At 44.0% G+C, this 16695-nt stretch overlaps 1 protein-coding gene across 1 annotated transcript; it reads left to right on the top strand.

The window, feature by feature from the left end:
- The first annotated feature begins 3004 nt into the window (after positions 1-3004).
- On the top strand, positions 3005-6531 carry LOC143925543 (olfactory receptor 2L3-like). Its single transcript, XM_077450023.1, has 2 exons — positions 3005-3029; positions 3572-6531. The coding sequence occupies exon 2, from the start codon at positions 3610-3612 to the stop codon at positions 4540-4542; it is 933 nt and encodes a 310-aa protein (XP_077306149.1). The 5' UTR covers positions 3005-3029; positions 3572-3609; the 3' UTR covers positions 4543-6531.
- The last annotated feature ends 10164 nt before the right edge of the window (positions 6532-16695 follow it).

Below are 16695 nucleotides of genomic sequence, written 5' to 3'. Positions count from 1 at the left end.
ATTCAGACGTCATCTGGAGCGGCCATCTTCATACACCTTTCCACTTTTATAGGGTATAGTTACCAATCGCGCATGCGCGGGACCCAGCCGCCATGTTTGCTAAGGGAATTATCAATGTTAAGCCTATTATTATGCCGGCCCAGCCGCCATGTTTGCTGAGGGAATTGTAAATGCTAAGCCTATTATTATGCCGGCCCAGCAGGAAGTATATCATTGTGCCTGCTGCTAGTGTATTGTTGTTAAACGCAGATTGGGCACTATTCCTATATAAGTGGAATATATGTCATTATAACACCTTTATGCACACACATAAATCGATGTAACCATAAAAATAATATAAATAAATTATATAGCAATTACAGTAGTTTGACAGTATTTATAAAATTACAGTAGTTTGACAATATCTATAAAAAATTTATAAAAAATTAAAAAATTAACAAATTAAAAAATTAAATTTTTAATTTTTTAATTTTTTATAGATATTGTCAAACTACTGTAATTTTATAAATACTGTCAAACTACTGTAATTGCTATATAATTTATTTATATTTTTTTTATGGTTACATCGATTTATGTGTGTGCATAAAGGTGTTATAATGACATATATTCCACTTATATAGGAATAGTGCCCAATCTGCGTTTAACAACAATACACTAGCAGCAGGCACAATGATATACTTCCTGCTGGGCCGGCATAATAATAGGCTTAGCATTTACAATTCCCTCAGCAAACATGGCGGCTGGGCCGGCATAATAATAGGCTTAACATTGATAATTCCCTTAGCAAACATGGCGGCTGGGTCCCGCGCATGCGCGATTGGTAACTATACCCTATAAAAGTGGAAAGGTGTATGAAGATGGCCGCTCCAGATGACGTCTGAATGACGAAACGCGTAGGGCGTGGCCAGATACGTACACCTTCAGCACAAACGGCGTGTTAGCCGAGTGGATGTTCCGAACGCTTTTAATACAATACGTGTTTTTTCGTACTAAATGTGAGTATTTTTAAGGTTGTTTCAAATAAACTGAGTTTCAAACATACTACACCATGGACAGTCCTCTTTTCTATCACATGTAAACGAGGTACAACATCCCCACGGAAGAACGAGGGATCTCCCCAGCATCACAGCAGAGACAGCCCAAGAAGCGACACAGTGGCTTATACTGTGGAGGCTGATCCACCCCGGACGGGGTCATATCTCTGGTGAGAGCAAAATCCATAAACGTTCACTGCAAACGTTCACTGCGAACGAATATCAAAGTCACTCTCTTCACTTACCTTTTTCACCATCAAATATTCGTTTTATGTTTAAATATTAATTTTTAAACTTTATTCAATTGGACTTTCACATTTGACTTGTCACCGCAAGATTTTTTCACTTTCTGGACTTGATTTTTTTATCTTTATTTATTTTTCTATTTTTATATTGTGCAAATTTTGGCATGTTCTGAGATTTGACACAGTGTGTTCACACCCACTATTCCACAAGTATTCACGTCTGTATAATTTTGATTGTTCCTCATTATGGCTATTCATTTGGTTGTGCCATAATCACAGTCACAAGCACTTTGAGTAGTTTTCACTATTGAATATTGATTGATTCATGGTAGTTTTACTAATTATTTATCTAAATATTTATTTATTCATCTTTATCTAATTTTTTGTGGATCGTACAGTTTTATTTTATTTTACTAACCAGCACGCTGGAAAATTTATATTCACTTTGCATTCACTATTTAATAAGGATTGACCCCCAGCACTTTATCATTTATTGATTTTATTATTTAGTCCATCTAGGTCTATCTCTGTTTTTTAAAAAATATTAGCCAGCAAGCTGGAAAATTTGTACAGTTTTATTTTATGATATAATTTTTTTTAGTAATTTTTTTTAGTGAGTTTAACAAGGTATAGCGCCATATCTGAAGTGGTTAATTTGTGTGACTGTGTGGGTGCAGCCCTGCACAGCAATGCAGAATTCAATTGTGACAGTGGCTGCAGGGAAGAATAAACCCTCACATGTTGTCACAGGCATGGGGGGGCAGTTTGGGGGTGGGGTGATCCACTTTGCACCATATTACTAAATTACAGGTGTAACATAACATGCTTTAAAAGGTGGACTTAGCCTTTAACCACTTCCATATCGGGAACTTACCCCCTTCCTGCCCAAGTCAATTTTCAGCTTTCATTGCGTTTTTTAAATGACAATTGTGCGGTCATGCTACACTGTACCCAAACTAATTTTTATCATTTCTTCCCACAAATATAGCTTTATTTTGGTGGTATTTGATCACCTCTGCGTTTTTTATTTTTTGCTAAACAAATACAAATTTTTGAAAAAAAAAGTTTTTCTATCTTTTATTTTGTTTCTGTTATAAAATTTTGTAAAAAAATAAGTTTTCTCTTTCACTGATGGGCGCTGATAAGTTGCACTGATGGGCACTGATAAGGCAGCACGGATGAGAAGGCACTAATAGGCACCGACGATGGGCACTGATTAGCATTGATGGGGGCACTGATGGGCACTGATAGGCAACACTGATGGGCACTCAAAGGCTGCACTGATGGATACTTATGGGTGGCACTGATAGCCGACACAGCTGGGCACTGATGAGCATTGATAGGGGGCACTGATAGGCAACACTGATGGACACTGAAAGGCTGCACTGATGGATATTTATGGGTGGCACTGATAGCCGACACAGCTGGGCACTGGTAGATTGCACTGATAGGTATCATTAATGGCACTGGCAGGCAATATTAATGGGCACTGATTGGTTGATTAGTTTAGAAGTTTAGTCAAGTTTTAATGAGAGATAAATGTGGTGTAATAATTTTGTCCTGGAAGGTTTCTTCTTGTTTTATGTCCTCATCAATGAGTAGATTATAAAATTTTAAGTACAGTAAAGGCTGATGTAATAGTTTTGTCCCTGAAGGTTTCTCTTTGTTCTCAGCACTGAGCAGATTATAAAACACTGACTTTTAGTGTTTGGCTTGTAAGAAAACCTATAGCAGACATACTGCTGTACAGGTAGGAGAGGTCACATTTATAATATTATCTACTCACTATGTGGCTGAGTATTGGGTCATATTCTTTGTGTTGGGTTGTCAGTTAGGCCGTATTTGCAGCAGGATTTCCTTCTCTGACTTATACCGGGGATAAACATAGAATACAATCTCTTTACTACTGAGAGAGATGTGTAAAAAAAAAAAATGTTTACGTATTTTCGAACATTTGTCAAGTCATGAATATTTGTACAGATCTTTATTTGAAAATGTACTAGTGTATGGCCAGATTTAGGCTTCTTGAAAGAGATCTTTATTTCAATGCATAAATTACAGCTTAGAATTGTGTGATTCACTCATATTAAAAACACCATAAAAACAGAACAAGAAAAATTGTATGCATTATATTTTGGGAGCAAATCAACATATAACTGCCAATGTAAAGATCAAAAACTTTTTTTCTTTAGTTTCACAGTTTATATTTGCATTTAACAAAGTATGGTGTAAAGTTTTTCTCATATGTGTGAAATATTTAGTGCTAGTATAAAAAAAAGTTTGTTTTTTTAGCTGCTTTATGAAGAAATACATTTAATTCTTGTGTAGAAATGTATTCATTTCCTATGGAAAACACAACATCCCCTTTAGATGTGCACATGTTGCCATTTTTTATAAAAACTGGAAATACATTGTTCATCTTAAGCTCTATCTACTTTTTCTTCATCTATTTAATTGGAATTCTGGTGAACATAGCTATCATTGCAGTGATATGTTTGGACCCCCATTTGCACACCCCGATGTATTTATTTCTCTGCAACTTGTCTGTTATTGATATTTCTTATACAACTGTTACCATTCCAAAACTCCTCCACATCTTAATTTCTGGAAATAATTCAGTGTCATTTACACAATGTCTTATCCAAATGTATTTTATGTTGCAAGCTGCCAGTGCTGAGGGAAACATTCTATTTATAATGGCGTATGACCGATATGTCGCCATTTGTCACCCTTTGCACTATCATCACATACTTAATAAGAAAATCTGCATATTACTAATAATAGTCATTTGGCTTGGTGGGTGTGTAAATTCTTCTATTATTACAATTTCAGTCTTAAAAATAATTTTCTGTTCTGTCACCATTCATCAGTTTTTCTGTGATGCTAAAGCTCTCGTCAACATTTCCTGCGGTGGTACTGAAATGTTTTATATTGTCTTTTATGCAGAGTATTTAGTATTTGGACTCTGCCCAGTTATGTGCAACTTGATGTCCTATGTAAAAATTATCAGGATCATACAACGTATAAAATCTAAGGATGGTAGAAGAAAAATATTTTCCACTTGTTCATCCCACCTCATTGTTATGGCCATCTACTATGGATCTGGTGTATCTGCATACATGATCCCACCATCAGATCGCTATGACCTCCTGGAACAGATTTTAACCATATTTTACACCACAGTGGTCCCCATGTTGAACCCCCTCATATACAGTCTACGAAACAAAGAAGTGAAGAAATCTTTTCTTAAACTGGTGTTGTAACATTCACAAGTAAAGATGAGATTTGAGTTCATTACTATCACGGACTTGCATCACATTCTGCATTATTGACATTATATAGGAAGTAAACCTTGCCAATCTTTTTTTTTAAACCATGCAAATTAAAGGCATAATGTGCTAGTATACATCACATACTAGGACATTATGAAATAACTTAGAACAAAGCCCTGTGAGCTCTTGCAGACGCTTCCATCTTCATCTGGTCTTCCTTCCAGGTTCGTGTCGTCCGGCCCTCTGATTGGTCGCGCCACGATGATGTGACTCCTCTGCGCATGCGCACAGGAGTCAAAGATTGTGGCATGGAGCTCTGAAAGGACATCAAGAGCATACCATCCCTTAAGAGCGCATGCGTTGGTTACATCACCGGCTACATGAAGTTTGAATATCTTTTAAACCATGAAGGTTTAGGAGATATTCATAGTACTTACAGGTAAGCCTCATTATAGGCTTACCTGTAGGTTCAAGTCTACAGAATGGCTTTACTTCATCTTTAACTGTATCTGCTCCAGAGCAATTTTTTTTCATCGCATACATGTAAAATCGTAATTTTTGGCAAAAAAATTACTTAAACACCCCGAACATTATATATTTTCTGAAAGCAGAGGCCCTGTAAAATAAAATTGATGGCAAAATGAATGCTGGAGGAACATTTGCATTCATCAGCCAGGAAGCTGCGCATGGGAAGTACTTGGACATTCCAACATGACAATGATCCAAAACATAAGGCCAAGTCGATCTGTCACTGGTTAAGCAGAATAAAGTGAAGATTCTGGAGCGGCCATCTCAGTCCTTGGTCTTAACATTATTGAGCCACTCTGGGGAGATCTCATACGCGCCGTTCATGCAAGACAAGAATTTACAGGAACTGGAGGCTTTTTGCCAAGAGGAGATAAAAAGTCTCATCCACAAATATCACAAAAGACTTCAAGCTGTTATTGATGTTAAAGGGGGCAATACACGGTATTAAGTACTCGGGTATGTAAACTTTTGATCAGGGTCATTTGGGTAGTTTCTGTTGTCATGCAGTTTAGAGTATATAGTGCAGTCCGTATAGCATATATAATGCAGTTCAGAGTATATAGTGCAGTCCATGTAGTATATATAATACAGTTCAAAGGCACGCCTGAGAGGACTGAGAAGATGCAGTCTGGAATGGGTGCAGAACCAAAGGAATGGATTGTGGTGTCATGGGCAGTGGAGAAGGGCAGCTTCAGCTACGAGGGCTGGCAGGGCCTGAAGATGGCTTACTGGGCTCAGTAACTGCATGTAGAATAGCTAGCACCAGAGACTTTCTATTTTGCTACACTATAGTTCCTGCCTGCAAAGCGCAATTGGTAAGGCCTTACGGAGCCAGTGTCAGGCCTATCCACTTTGTGCTAGCTGTGCCTGAACATTACCAGGAAGAGAGAGGAATGAACATTAGAGAGGAAGTGATGTGCAGGGGGAGAGAGGAGTGACCATTAGAAAGGAAGCAATGTGCAGGAGGAGAAGTGGAGTGTATATGCCTGAGTTCAGAAGCACGCCTGGGAGGACTGGGATGATGTAGTCTGGGATGGGTGCAAAAACAGAGGAATAGACTGTGGTGTCATGGGCAGTGGAGAAAGGCAGCTGCAGCGAGGGGGGCTGGCAGGGCCTGAAGGTGGCTTACTGGGCTCAGTAGCTGCATGTAGGACAGCTAGCACCAGAGACTTTCTATTTTGCTACACTATAGGGGCCCGCGGCCCCTGGCTGCAAAGGGCAATTGCTAAGGCCTGGCTGAGACAGTTTTAAGCCTAACCACGTGGTGCTAGCTGTGCTTGGAAACTCATGCAAGTAGAGTGCTGGAGGAGCTGAGGAGTAATAGTCTACAGTAAGAGTTGTGCTTTAGGAGGAGAAGCCTGTATGTACATGAGAGTATACAAGTTGTCCCAATTGATTGTTCTAAAATTCACCAATTGATTGTTCTAACATTCACTGGGCATCCCATACTTCCTATACATACAAGATCAATCCCTTCAATAAAAATATAAACAAAGCTAATGGACTGTTCATTGCCTTGGAGTGACTGAGGATTGAATGCTGGGCTGGGCAGGGTGATAGGGGGACCACAACACTCAGCAGCTCCCATGGGGGTATTATATATTAGAGTGGAGAGTATATAGTTCCATCAATGTAGTATATATAATACAGTGGAGAATATATAGTGCAGTCAGTGTAGTATATATAATACAGTGCAGAGTATATAGTGTAGTGCAGAGTATATAATACAGTGTATTGAAGTGGTTAAGGGGAACCCTATGACAGAATTAAGAAAAAAAAAAAACGACATGGGGTCCCTCCAAATTCCATACCAGGCCCTTTGGGTCTGCCATAGATTTTAAAGGGAACTTCACGCCAAAGCACCTTGTCCCCATGTTGATGGGGACAAGAGCCTTCCCACCAAACCTAGCCATTGGTTGTTGGGGTATGCGGGTGGGGGGCTTTTCAGAATCTGAAGTCCCCCTTTAACAAGGGGATCTCAGATCCCGACCCCCCCATGTGAATGGGCATTGGATACATTGTACCCCTACCCATTCACAAAAAAAAGTGTCAAAAAGTAAAAACCATAACAGACCGTTTTTGACAAGTCCTTAAAAAAAGAAAAAGTGTCCCGCAATGTCCATCCATCTTCAATCTAGCCATTTGACGGACCTGAAAACTGCTGCCTCTTGGCTTTGACAGCTGTTATATATATCAGTGTTATAATAGCGAATATTCATTGGGAATAGCGAATATATAATATGCTGTAAAAGGCAGAGTTAACCTTTAATATTTCCAAACTTGAGCTGAATAATGTTAACAAAAGCTGCTTTGAACTTGTTAAAAGTTTTACAATTTCTTTGGAAACATTTGCCTTTCAAACTGATACAATACAAACTAAAGCTGTGAGTACAAGGCCTCACTGTCCTGTATTTAAATATATATATATATAGCAAAGATTGAGAAATAAACAATAATGGATAACTTCCCTTAGTGCTCATGGCATAGATACAATATCAAAAAGCTGCTACTATAATAAAAAGTACCATAAATCAAACAATATGTCTAAATAAATATTTAAACATTAGTAGAGCTGGTATGGTCAAAAAGTCTCTTAACCGCTTCACGCAGATATACTGCGGCCGAAGGGCACATACAGGCAGAATCACGTACCTGTACGTTGCCCTTTAAGAGGTGGGTTGCATGCACCGGGAGCTTTGTGAGCGCGATCACGGGTCCCGCGGACTCGATGTCCGCAGGGATACTCATGATCGTCTTGTGGAGAGGAAGAACGGGGAAATGCTAATATAAAAAAGCATTTCCCCGTTCTGCCCCGTTTTGCCCCGTTCTGCTCAGTGACACTCTCACTGATTACCGCTCAGCCCCTCCCCCCATAGTTAGAATCACTCCCAGTAACTTGCATATAAGCCTTCAAAATAGGGACTTTTGATTTTTCAAGTTTGGGTCCCATAGACTTTAATAGGGTTTGTGGTTTGGGTCCGAAACTTTGCGATGTTCGAGAGTACTGATGGAAAACAAACCGGGGGTGGTTGGGCCCATCTCTAATGGTTAGGGTCAGTACTTTTTTGATATGATAAAAGAAAAAATATTTTTTTTATTTACCATTCATCAGTGTGTTTATGTAAGATAAAAAAGCAAAATGTGCATTATAATTTTTACTACATGTGCCCCACTACTATGTACAGTTTTACATTCCAAAGTTGCAAAACTTGAGACAGGCATTAAGATTAGTTCTACCTTAATTAATTAATTTTACTACTTATTAATTTTTACTTTATGTGAGAGGGCTTTTCACAGACAATTCATATAGACAACAGACAATATATTAAAAGCACACTGTGGGATACCAAGCTAGTGGTATCACATTGGTGGTGTCAAAGCATGTGTAAATCACTGGTGGCTTTTGGGTGGAATTTTTCAAAATTACAGTTTAAAAAGTACATGAGCAGCAGTACTTTTTTTTTTTTTTTTTTAATCTTTATTTACGGATTGCAGGCAATACAAAAACATACTGATCAAAACATGTTACTCCTCTTTCCTTGGTACCGATTAATATACATAATACAGTAAACAGATCAATTGGTAAATTAGTATGCGATAGCATTATCACTGTGAGTAACCTACGGCTACGACACCGGCTCTCCCATCCAGCTGGCTGCCCAGCGGTATATTAACGTCTGGGTCCCTCTCCGAGATAGGGCCCCGTCTGGCCGTCTCAGAGAGGTCCCTTGCGGCACTGCTCCTTGTCGCCATTGGGGAGAACCCTGGGCCGCAGCATCTTAAAAGTTGCCATTCCTCGGTAAGGAAGATGAGGAAATATTGTGGCCAAACCTTGGCAATCACTAGTTTTTTACTTAAGTTGAGGGGAAGGGAAAGAGTGGGGGGAGGGGAAGGGGGAAGAGTGGGGGGAGGGGAAGGGGAAAAACGGGGAGGGGAATGAATGGGGAAGAACAGAGCAAGAGGAAAACAAGCAGTGGGGAAGGGGTGGGGGAGCAAGGTGGACCAGAGTGGTCTATGTGAGGTGGGAAGGAGGGGAGACTCCAGTGGTTCCCGCTAGCCGGGTCTTCCCTTCACTGTCCACCACGGGACTCACCGATAAGTCTTATATTCAGCAGAAAACCTGAAAAGATTCCAAGGCAACCAGCAGGCGTCGTGATCCTCCTCCCTATCCCTTATGGCCACCGTCATCTGTTCCATACGATAGATATCGTTAATCATCGCGAACCAATGTGTTACCGCCGGTGAGGACTGTTGCTTCCACATGCTAGGTATGCATGCCCTGGCCGCGCTCAGGAGGTGTTTCAAGAGGGATTTACGGTATCTCTTCCCAGACATAGGGGTCAGGTTAAGGAAAATCGCAGCAGGGTTATCCCGAAGGTCAACCGAGGTGAGATCATAAGTGATCTTTAGGACTTGTCTCCAAAACTGAGTTAACTGTGGGCATTCCCAAAAGATATGAATCAACGTACCCGCTTGCGTACCACATCGCCAGCACATGGGGCTGTGTCCCGGAAACATGGCAGCTAGGACCGTGGGGGTCCTGTACCAGCGAGTCAAAATTTTGTAAGTGATTTCTTGATACTTACTGCACAAGGAAGACTTGTGAGCAAAAAGGAGTGCACGGTTCTTTTGGTCTGTCGAAAATTTAACACCGAGGTCTCTCTCCCACTTTTTAATGAACGACGGGTCCCCCTGTGAGGAATGCTCCAAGAGGATGCCATATGATTGTGATAGTGAACCGCGTATCGGACCCTCTCCCACGCACATTTCCTCAAACTGGGTTAAGGCTCTACGGAAATGGCCACTGGGCAGCAATGATTTGAGGAAGTGTGAAAGTTGGGCCAACTTCCATCTGCCTAACGCAGTGTTCCCTAGCGTCTCATAGAAGCCCAAGGGGTCCCTCCAGTCCCCTGATCCCAGAAAGTGGGAGGCCCGAGCTAGGTCTTTGTCTTGATGGATTCGGAAGGATTTGTCGAGTGTGCCTGGCACAAAATTAGGATGTCCCACTATGGGGGTCAAGGGCGAGGGAAATCCAGGCACCCCCGCGAGTTTGAAATATGTATCCAGTTCCCGTAGCGTGGGCTCAATAAGGGGATGGGCACGAGTCCTCTCAGGCAGGCTAATCCCACTCCAAGGCAAACCCTCAATGGGGCACGAGACCGCTTCCCGCTCAAGTCGGACCCAAAGTTTACCCGCCCCATGTCTGCACCAATCTACCGTCCTACTCATGTGAACTGCCATATAGTATAAAGCTGGGTCTGGAAGCCCCACCCCCCCCCCCCTGTGCTTTGAACGTTGGAGCAACGACCGGCTTAGCCTCGACGGTCTATTCTGCCACACATATTTAGTGAACATGGATCGCAGCGCTCTAAAAAAGGATTGGGGGATCTTTATGGGTAGGGTTTGCAAAAGGTATAATAACCGTGGCATTACGTTCATTTTGAGTACATTACACCTACCAAACCAGGAGGTTGCCAAATTTGACCACCTTTCCAAGTCTGTGGTGAACGCCTGCAAAAGGGGTTGAAAGTTCAGCCGAAATATAAGGTTTGGGTCCGGGGGGATCTTGGTGCCCAAGTACTGAATAGCTTGGGTGGCCCAGCGGAAGGGGAAATTTTTGCTCGTGTGGGCCTGGGTGGTGGAGGATAATGAGACGTTAAGTGCCTCCGATTTTTGCAGATTAATCTTGAAATCCGAAAGCTTTCCGTAATGTCTTATCTCTGATAAGAGTACCGGTAGCGAGGTGTGAGGGTCGGAAATGTAAAACAATAGGTCGTCTGCAAAGGCAGCAACCTTGTGGTGGTATGATAGCGTTTCTAACCCCTTGATGTCGGCGTTAAGTCTAATGTGTTGAAGGAGAGGTTCCAGGGAAAGAACGAAGAGAAGGGGTGACAGCGGACACCCCTGCCTCGTACCATTACTAATTGTAAAGCGAGCTGAGGATGCTCCGTTAACCCTAACCACCGCTGAGGGGGAGGAGTAAAGGGCCATAAGCGGTACTTTAAGGCGCTTGGTGCTGGCAATTACATCAATAGTTCTCGTCGTGCTGTCCCTGGCCTCCCTCCCCCGGATGAAACCCACTTGATCTAGGGGAACCAGTCGCTGAAGGACAGGTGCAAGCCTCTCCGCTAGTATTTTCGTAAACAACTTGAGATCGCAATTCAATAGCGAGATGGGCCTGTAACTCGAGCAGAGCAGCGGGTCCTTCTCCGGTTTAGGTATGACCGAAATACTGGCCTGCAGGAGGTCCGGCGGGACACCCTGGCCTTCCAGTATGGCATTGAAAGCAGCAGTAAACTGCGTGGCTAGCAGTGATTGGAATGTTTTGTAATAAGGGATGGTGAACCCATCCGGGCCAGGCGCCTTGCCCTTGGGTGAGCCTGCCAAGGCAGCTGAGAATTCCTCAGGGGAGATCGGTTGTGAGAGTGTCTCCACTTCGTCCTCCGACAGGGAGGGTAGTCTCGCCGATGCAAGGTAAGATTCAATAGCTGCGTAGTGGTTTTGGGGGTGGTCTCCCGACGGTTGGGGATGCAGATTGTACAGCCCCTCATAGAAGGAACAAAAGTGTTCCGCGATTCCCTTCGAGTCATAGATTTTGGATCCTGTGGCGGTAGAGATGGCCGGGATATAAGACGCATTACGCTGTGCCCGTAAGGCGTTGGCCAGAGACCTACTACACTTGTCTCCAAATTCATAATATGTTCTATGGGACCACAATAGTTTGGCCTTGGCTTGGAAGAGGGAAAATTCCCTAATTTTTTCTCTGAGGTCCCCCACCTCTACCTCTAGGGCACTGTCGGGATGGGACTTGTGTCGTTGTTCGCACACATGTAACTTGGAGATAAGCTCTGTAAGGGCCTCAGACCTGGCTGCCTTGAGTCTATGTCCATGTTTAATAAAAATACCCCTTACGTAGCATTTGTGGGCAGCCCATACTGTGAGGGGGTTGGGGACCGAGTCGTTGTTGGTCTCAAAGAAGCGCTCTAGTTCCCGGGTTATATCCACGTGTACCTCAGGTTCCTTCAGGAGGGACTCATTGAGCCTCCAAAAGGTCGATGCCCGCTGCTCAGGGAGCAGACTCAGCTGCATGGAGATCGGGGCATGGTCTGACAAGGCTATATGGCCTATCCGAGCATCAGAGACTAGGGGGATCGTTCCGTGGGCAACCAGAAACATGTCTATTCTTGAGTACGACCCATGCACTGCAGAGAAGAACGTGTAATCCCTCTCTTGTGGGTGGAGGGTGCGCCAAATGTCTATCAGACGGTGGGAGTGGAGCAGTTCTCTTATTTGATTGCGCGATCTCGCGGACAGGGCGGAGGTCCCCGTCGACGTATCCTTGTGGGGGTCAATGGTGAAGTTAAAGTCCCCCCCTACAATCAAGGTTCCCTCTGTGAAAGAGGCCAGGGCATCCAGGCATGCGTCCAGGGCCGGGAGCTGATCCACATTCGGCAGGTATAGGTTCGCGAGGGTAAAGATCTTCGAGTGGAGTGTGCCTTTAACAAAGAGGTATCTCCCTTCACTATCAGTCTGGATGTCTATCAGCCGCCACGGAACGGTTCTAGCAAGGAGGATACACGTGCCCTTCGACTTAGAGGTAGGTGAAGTACTATGGTATGCCAGGGGGAAGTGTTTACTGTAGAGTTTTGGGATCTGGTCGGACCGGAAGTGGGTCTCCTGGAGGAAAACCACCTGAGACCTCATCCTCCATAGCTCCGTCAGACAGCTAGACCGTTTTTACGGAATATTCAGTCCCTTAACGTTCCAGGAAATCAATTTCAAGGCCATGGTGGCCGCGGTCCCTGGCCGGCAGGCCCCACCGGAGTCAAAGATAAGAAAGGAGAGAAATAGAAAAAAGAAACAAAATAAAAAAGAAAAAAAAAAAAGGGGGGGGGGAGAAACTGGGGGTGGAAAGGAGGTAAGTCAAGAAGTGATGGCAGGGAAGGGGCAAGAGTAGTCTAGGGGAGAAAAAGGGGATAGCGGGGACAGGGGATGTAGGGAGGAAGGGGGATCACTAAGTCTCCAAATGGAGAGTAACTGCCAACCAAGGCAGCAGCAGTACTTTTTGAAGGAAATTTTTTATTTTTTTTTGTAAAGTCATCTAGATATGTTAAAGATTACAATTGAGTAATTTGGGGAATTGTCCTTTTCACAAGCATTTTGCCAAATCTGGAAATAACTGCTACTTTTTTGCCTTTTGGTTAAATACATATAAATCAACAGAAAAAAAAACCAAACATTAAGGTGGTTTAGGTGTTTCAACTATTCTAGACCTATTTTCATGCCATAATAAATTTACCCATATTAGTCTATAATAGAAAAAATGAGCTCCTGCGCTATTATGAAAAAACAAAGGAAACGTCTAAATGGATGCCGCACACACCGTATGAGTTAAACGGTCTCATAAAGGCATACACAATAATAATAATTAATGGTGTTGCGCTCCCCACATGAATGTATCAATATGAAATATACAGTGATAGATAACCAAAAATATTACTAAATAATGTAAAAAAAAAAAAAAGAAAAAATCTCAAATATAAAGTGAATCGTGCTATCCAATTAATAAATAATGTAAAAAGAGAACAAATCTCAAATATAAAGTGAATCGTGCTATTCAAAACAATTGCTGCTATACTAATGATAGCCCCAATAAAATAAAGTGCTGTCCAGTCGAAATCACGTGACGGTGACGTAACGCGTAGGAAAGCAGACGGATACCGGAAGTGACGTTCACACATGAGTGGACCGCTCGTATGCTCTTTACTGTGCAGTAATTGTGGAAACATTGTGAGTAGTTTACATTTAAAATAAATTGTTATATCATACAAACTACTACACTATGGCAGACTCCACTTTTATGTTTTGAGCATCTCTTTGAAGCTACCCTCGATATTTATTGATATTTGAACTAAGAAGTGGTCTGGACAGGAGGAGAAGTGAGACATCGGACCCCCCTCCCTTTTCAGGAATTTACATTTATGCTGTTCAGTAGGGATGAGCTTCGTGTTCAAGTCGAACGCATGTTCGACTCGAACATCGGTCGTTCGTGCGTTCGCCGAATTCCGAACGTTTGGGCCGTTCGCGGCAAAATTCGTGTGGCCCACAATGCACTGCGATGGCGCAATGCATTGCTGTCTCACGATTGGCCAAGCATGCACTGTGACCCCGCATGCTTGGCCAATCGCAGCGCCAGCAGCGAGGAGAGCCATGGTTGGCCACAGGCATCCTGCCTGTGGCCAATCATAGCTCAGGCTGTGTAGTGCACGCCCCACACTATATAAGGCCGCCATTAAGGCAGCCTCGTGCAGTGTGTTGGCGTCTGAAGCAGTGGGTGTTCTGTGTACCTTCAACACAGTTACACACCAATCGTTTTTGGCTGATTTACTATCTTGCTCTTGTGTAGTGGTTACTGTCTGTGCCCTGACCGCAGTATACACCACTATATTCACCTCACCTATATAGCTAGTGATCTAGCTTTAATAATAGAGCTTGCAGTCAGTAGTGTTAGTGCGTGCTGTCTGCGTGCTCTGTACCCAGTACATACCACTATATCCACCTACATAGCTGTTCTCTATTTGAGCCCGATTGTCATCTGCAGGAGTTATTGGAAGTTGTGTGTGCTTCCAGCACAGCACAGTATACATCTGTATATACCCCTTTAACTCTGCTGTTTTCTGGTTATTGTCTGCGTGCCCTGACCGCAGTATACACCGTGATATTCACCTCACCTATATAGCTAGTGGTCCATCTTTAACAATAGAGCTTGCAGTCAGTAGTGTCACTCAGGAGATAGTGCGTGCTGTGTGCGTGCTCTGTACCCAGTACATACCGCTATAATCCACCTACATAGCTGTTCTCTATTTGGGCCCGATTGTCATCTGCAGGAGTTATTGGAAGTTGTGTGTGCTTCCAGCACAGCACAGTATACATCTGTATATACCCCTTTAACTCTGCTGTTCTATAAAAAAGGCATCTGCAGGAGTTAGTGGGTGTTGTGTACCTCCAGCACAATATAAACTACCCAACTACTGTTTTACCCAACTCCCTTCAGGCCATTACCATGTCTGGAAGGCCAGCAAGGAGAGGCAGACAGGCGCGAGCCGATAAAAGAGGGCAAGCAGGCTCTGTGTCTAGAGACAACAGTGCTGGTCGTGGACGCGGTGCATTGTCATCAGCACGTGGCCATGGGACATGCTTGTCCTTCTTTTCTGCAGCTGGACATGTTGAACCACAACATGCCAACGACTTGGTAGAGTGGATGACCAAGCCCTCTTCATCCTCCTCATCCTCTCTCACCCAGTCTCAGGGTAGTAGAAAAGCAGCTGCCAACACATCGTCGTCCCTCCTCTCAATGTCATCATCAGTGACTCCTTCCCTAGACCCACCACGTCCTCCTGAGGAGTCTCCTGAACTCTTTGAGCACAGTGTTGGGTACATGCTCCAGGAGGATGCCCAGTGTTTGGTGGGCTCTGATGATGACACTCAGCTAGAGGAAGGCAGTAGCGTGAGCGCAGAGAGAGAGGATGCTCAAGAAGCACAGCAATCTGGCAGTCATGTTCCACAAGCTGCAGCATACTGCCAGGTTTGCTACAGCGATGAAGAGGGAGGGGATGATGAGGGCACTGACTCCACGTGGGTGCCTGGAAGGAGGAGGAGGAGGAGGAGGCACATGTCCAACGAGGCAGGATGCCCTCCGGGGGCCAGCTTAGGGGCAGCACACCGACTGAATCACACCGCAGAGCTCCGCCTGCGCAGAGCGCTTCCTCTGCGCGTTATTCTAAAAGTTCTTTGGTGTGGGCCTTTTTTGAGACGAGTGCATCAGATCGCACCGCTGCTATTTGCAACATATGTCTCAAGCGTATCTCACGTGGCCAAAACATCAGCCGCTTGGGCACCACATGCTTGACCAGACATATGTTGACCTGCCATGCAGCTCGTTGGCAAGCATACCTCAAAGACCCACACCAAAGAACAAAGCGGACCTCTCCTTGCTCCTCATCAGCTGGCATCTCCAACCCCACTAGACCTTCAGTCCTCTCTGAAACCTGCTCTGAGAGGAATGAAGGTGTAGAATTAGGTGTGTCACAGCCAAGTGCTTCCGGGAACTCTGCTAGTGGTACATCCACATCCGATTATAGCAGGCAAATGTCCCTGCCCCAGCTGCTGGACCGGCGGAAGAAATTTACTCCCAGCCATCCACATGCCCAGCGGTTGAATGCTAGCTTGGCTAAATTGCTAGCACTTCAACTGCTGCCTTTTCAGTTGGTAGACTTGGCCCCCTTCCGTGAGTTTGTACAATGTGCGGTTCCTCAGTGGCAGGTCCCCAAACGCCACTTTTTCTCACGGAAGGCAATTCCGGCTCTCTACCGGCATGTGGAAGGCAATGTCCTTGCCTCGCTGGACAGGGCGGTCAGTGGTAAGGTGCATATTACCGCTGACTCATGGTCCAGCAGGCATGGACAGGGACGTTACCTGTCTTTCACGGCCCATTGGGTCACTCTTCTGGCTGCTGGGAAGGATGCAGGACAAGGTGCAGTAGTGTTGGAGGTTGTTCCGCCACCACGCCTCCAAAATGCTACTATTGGTTGTGACACACCTCTCTCCTCCACCCCC

The sequence above is a fragment of the Lithobates pipiens genome, unplaced genomic scaffold (genome assembly GCF_037356315.1).
Source record: "Lithobates pipiens isolate NorthernLeopardFrog02 unplaced genomic scaffold, aLitPip1_a1.2 Scaffold_22, whole genome shotgun sequence".
NCBI classification, from domain to species: Eukaryota; Metazoa; Chordata; class Amphibia; order Anura; family Ranidae; genus Lithobates; species Lithobates pipiens.
The sequence above is the reverse complement of the archived record's forward strand: the minus strand, read 5'-3'. Positions and strand labels throughout refer to the sequence as shown.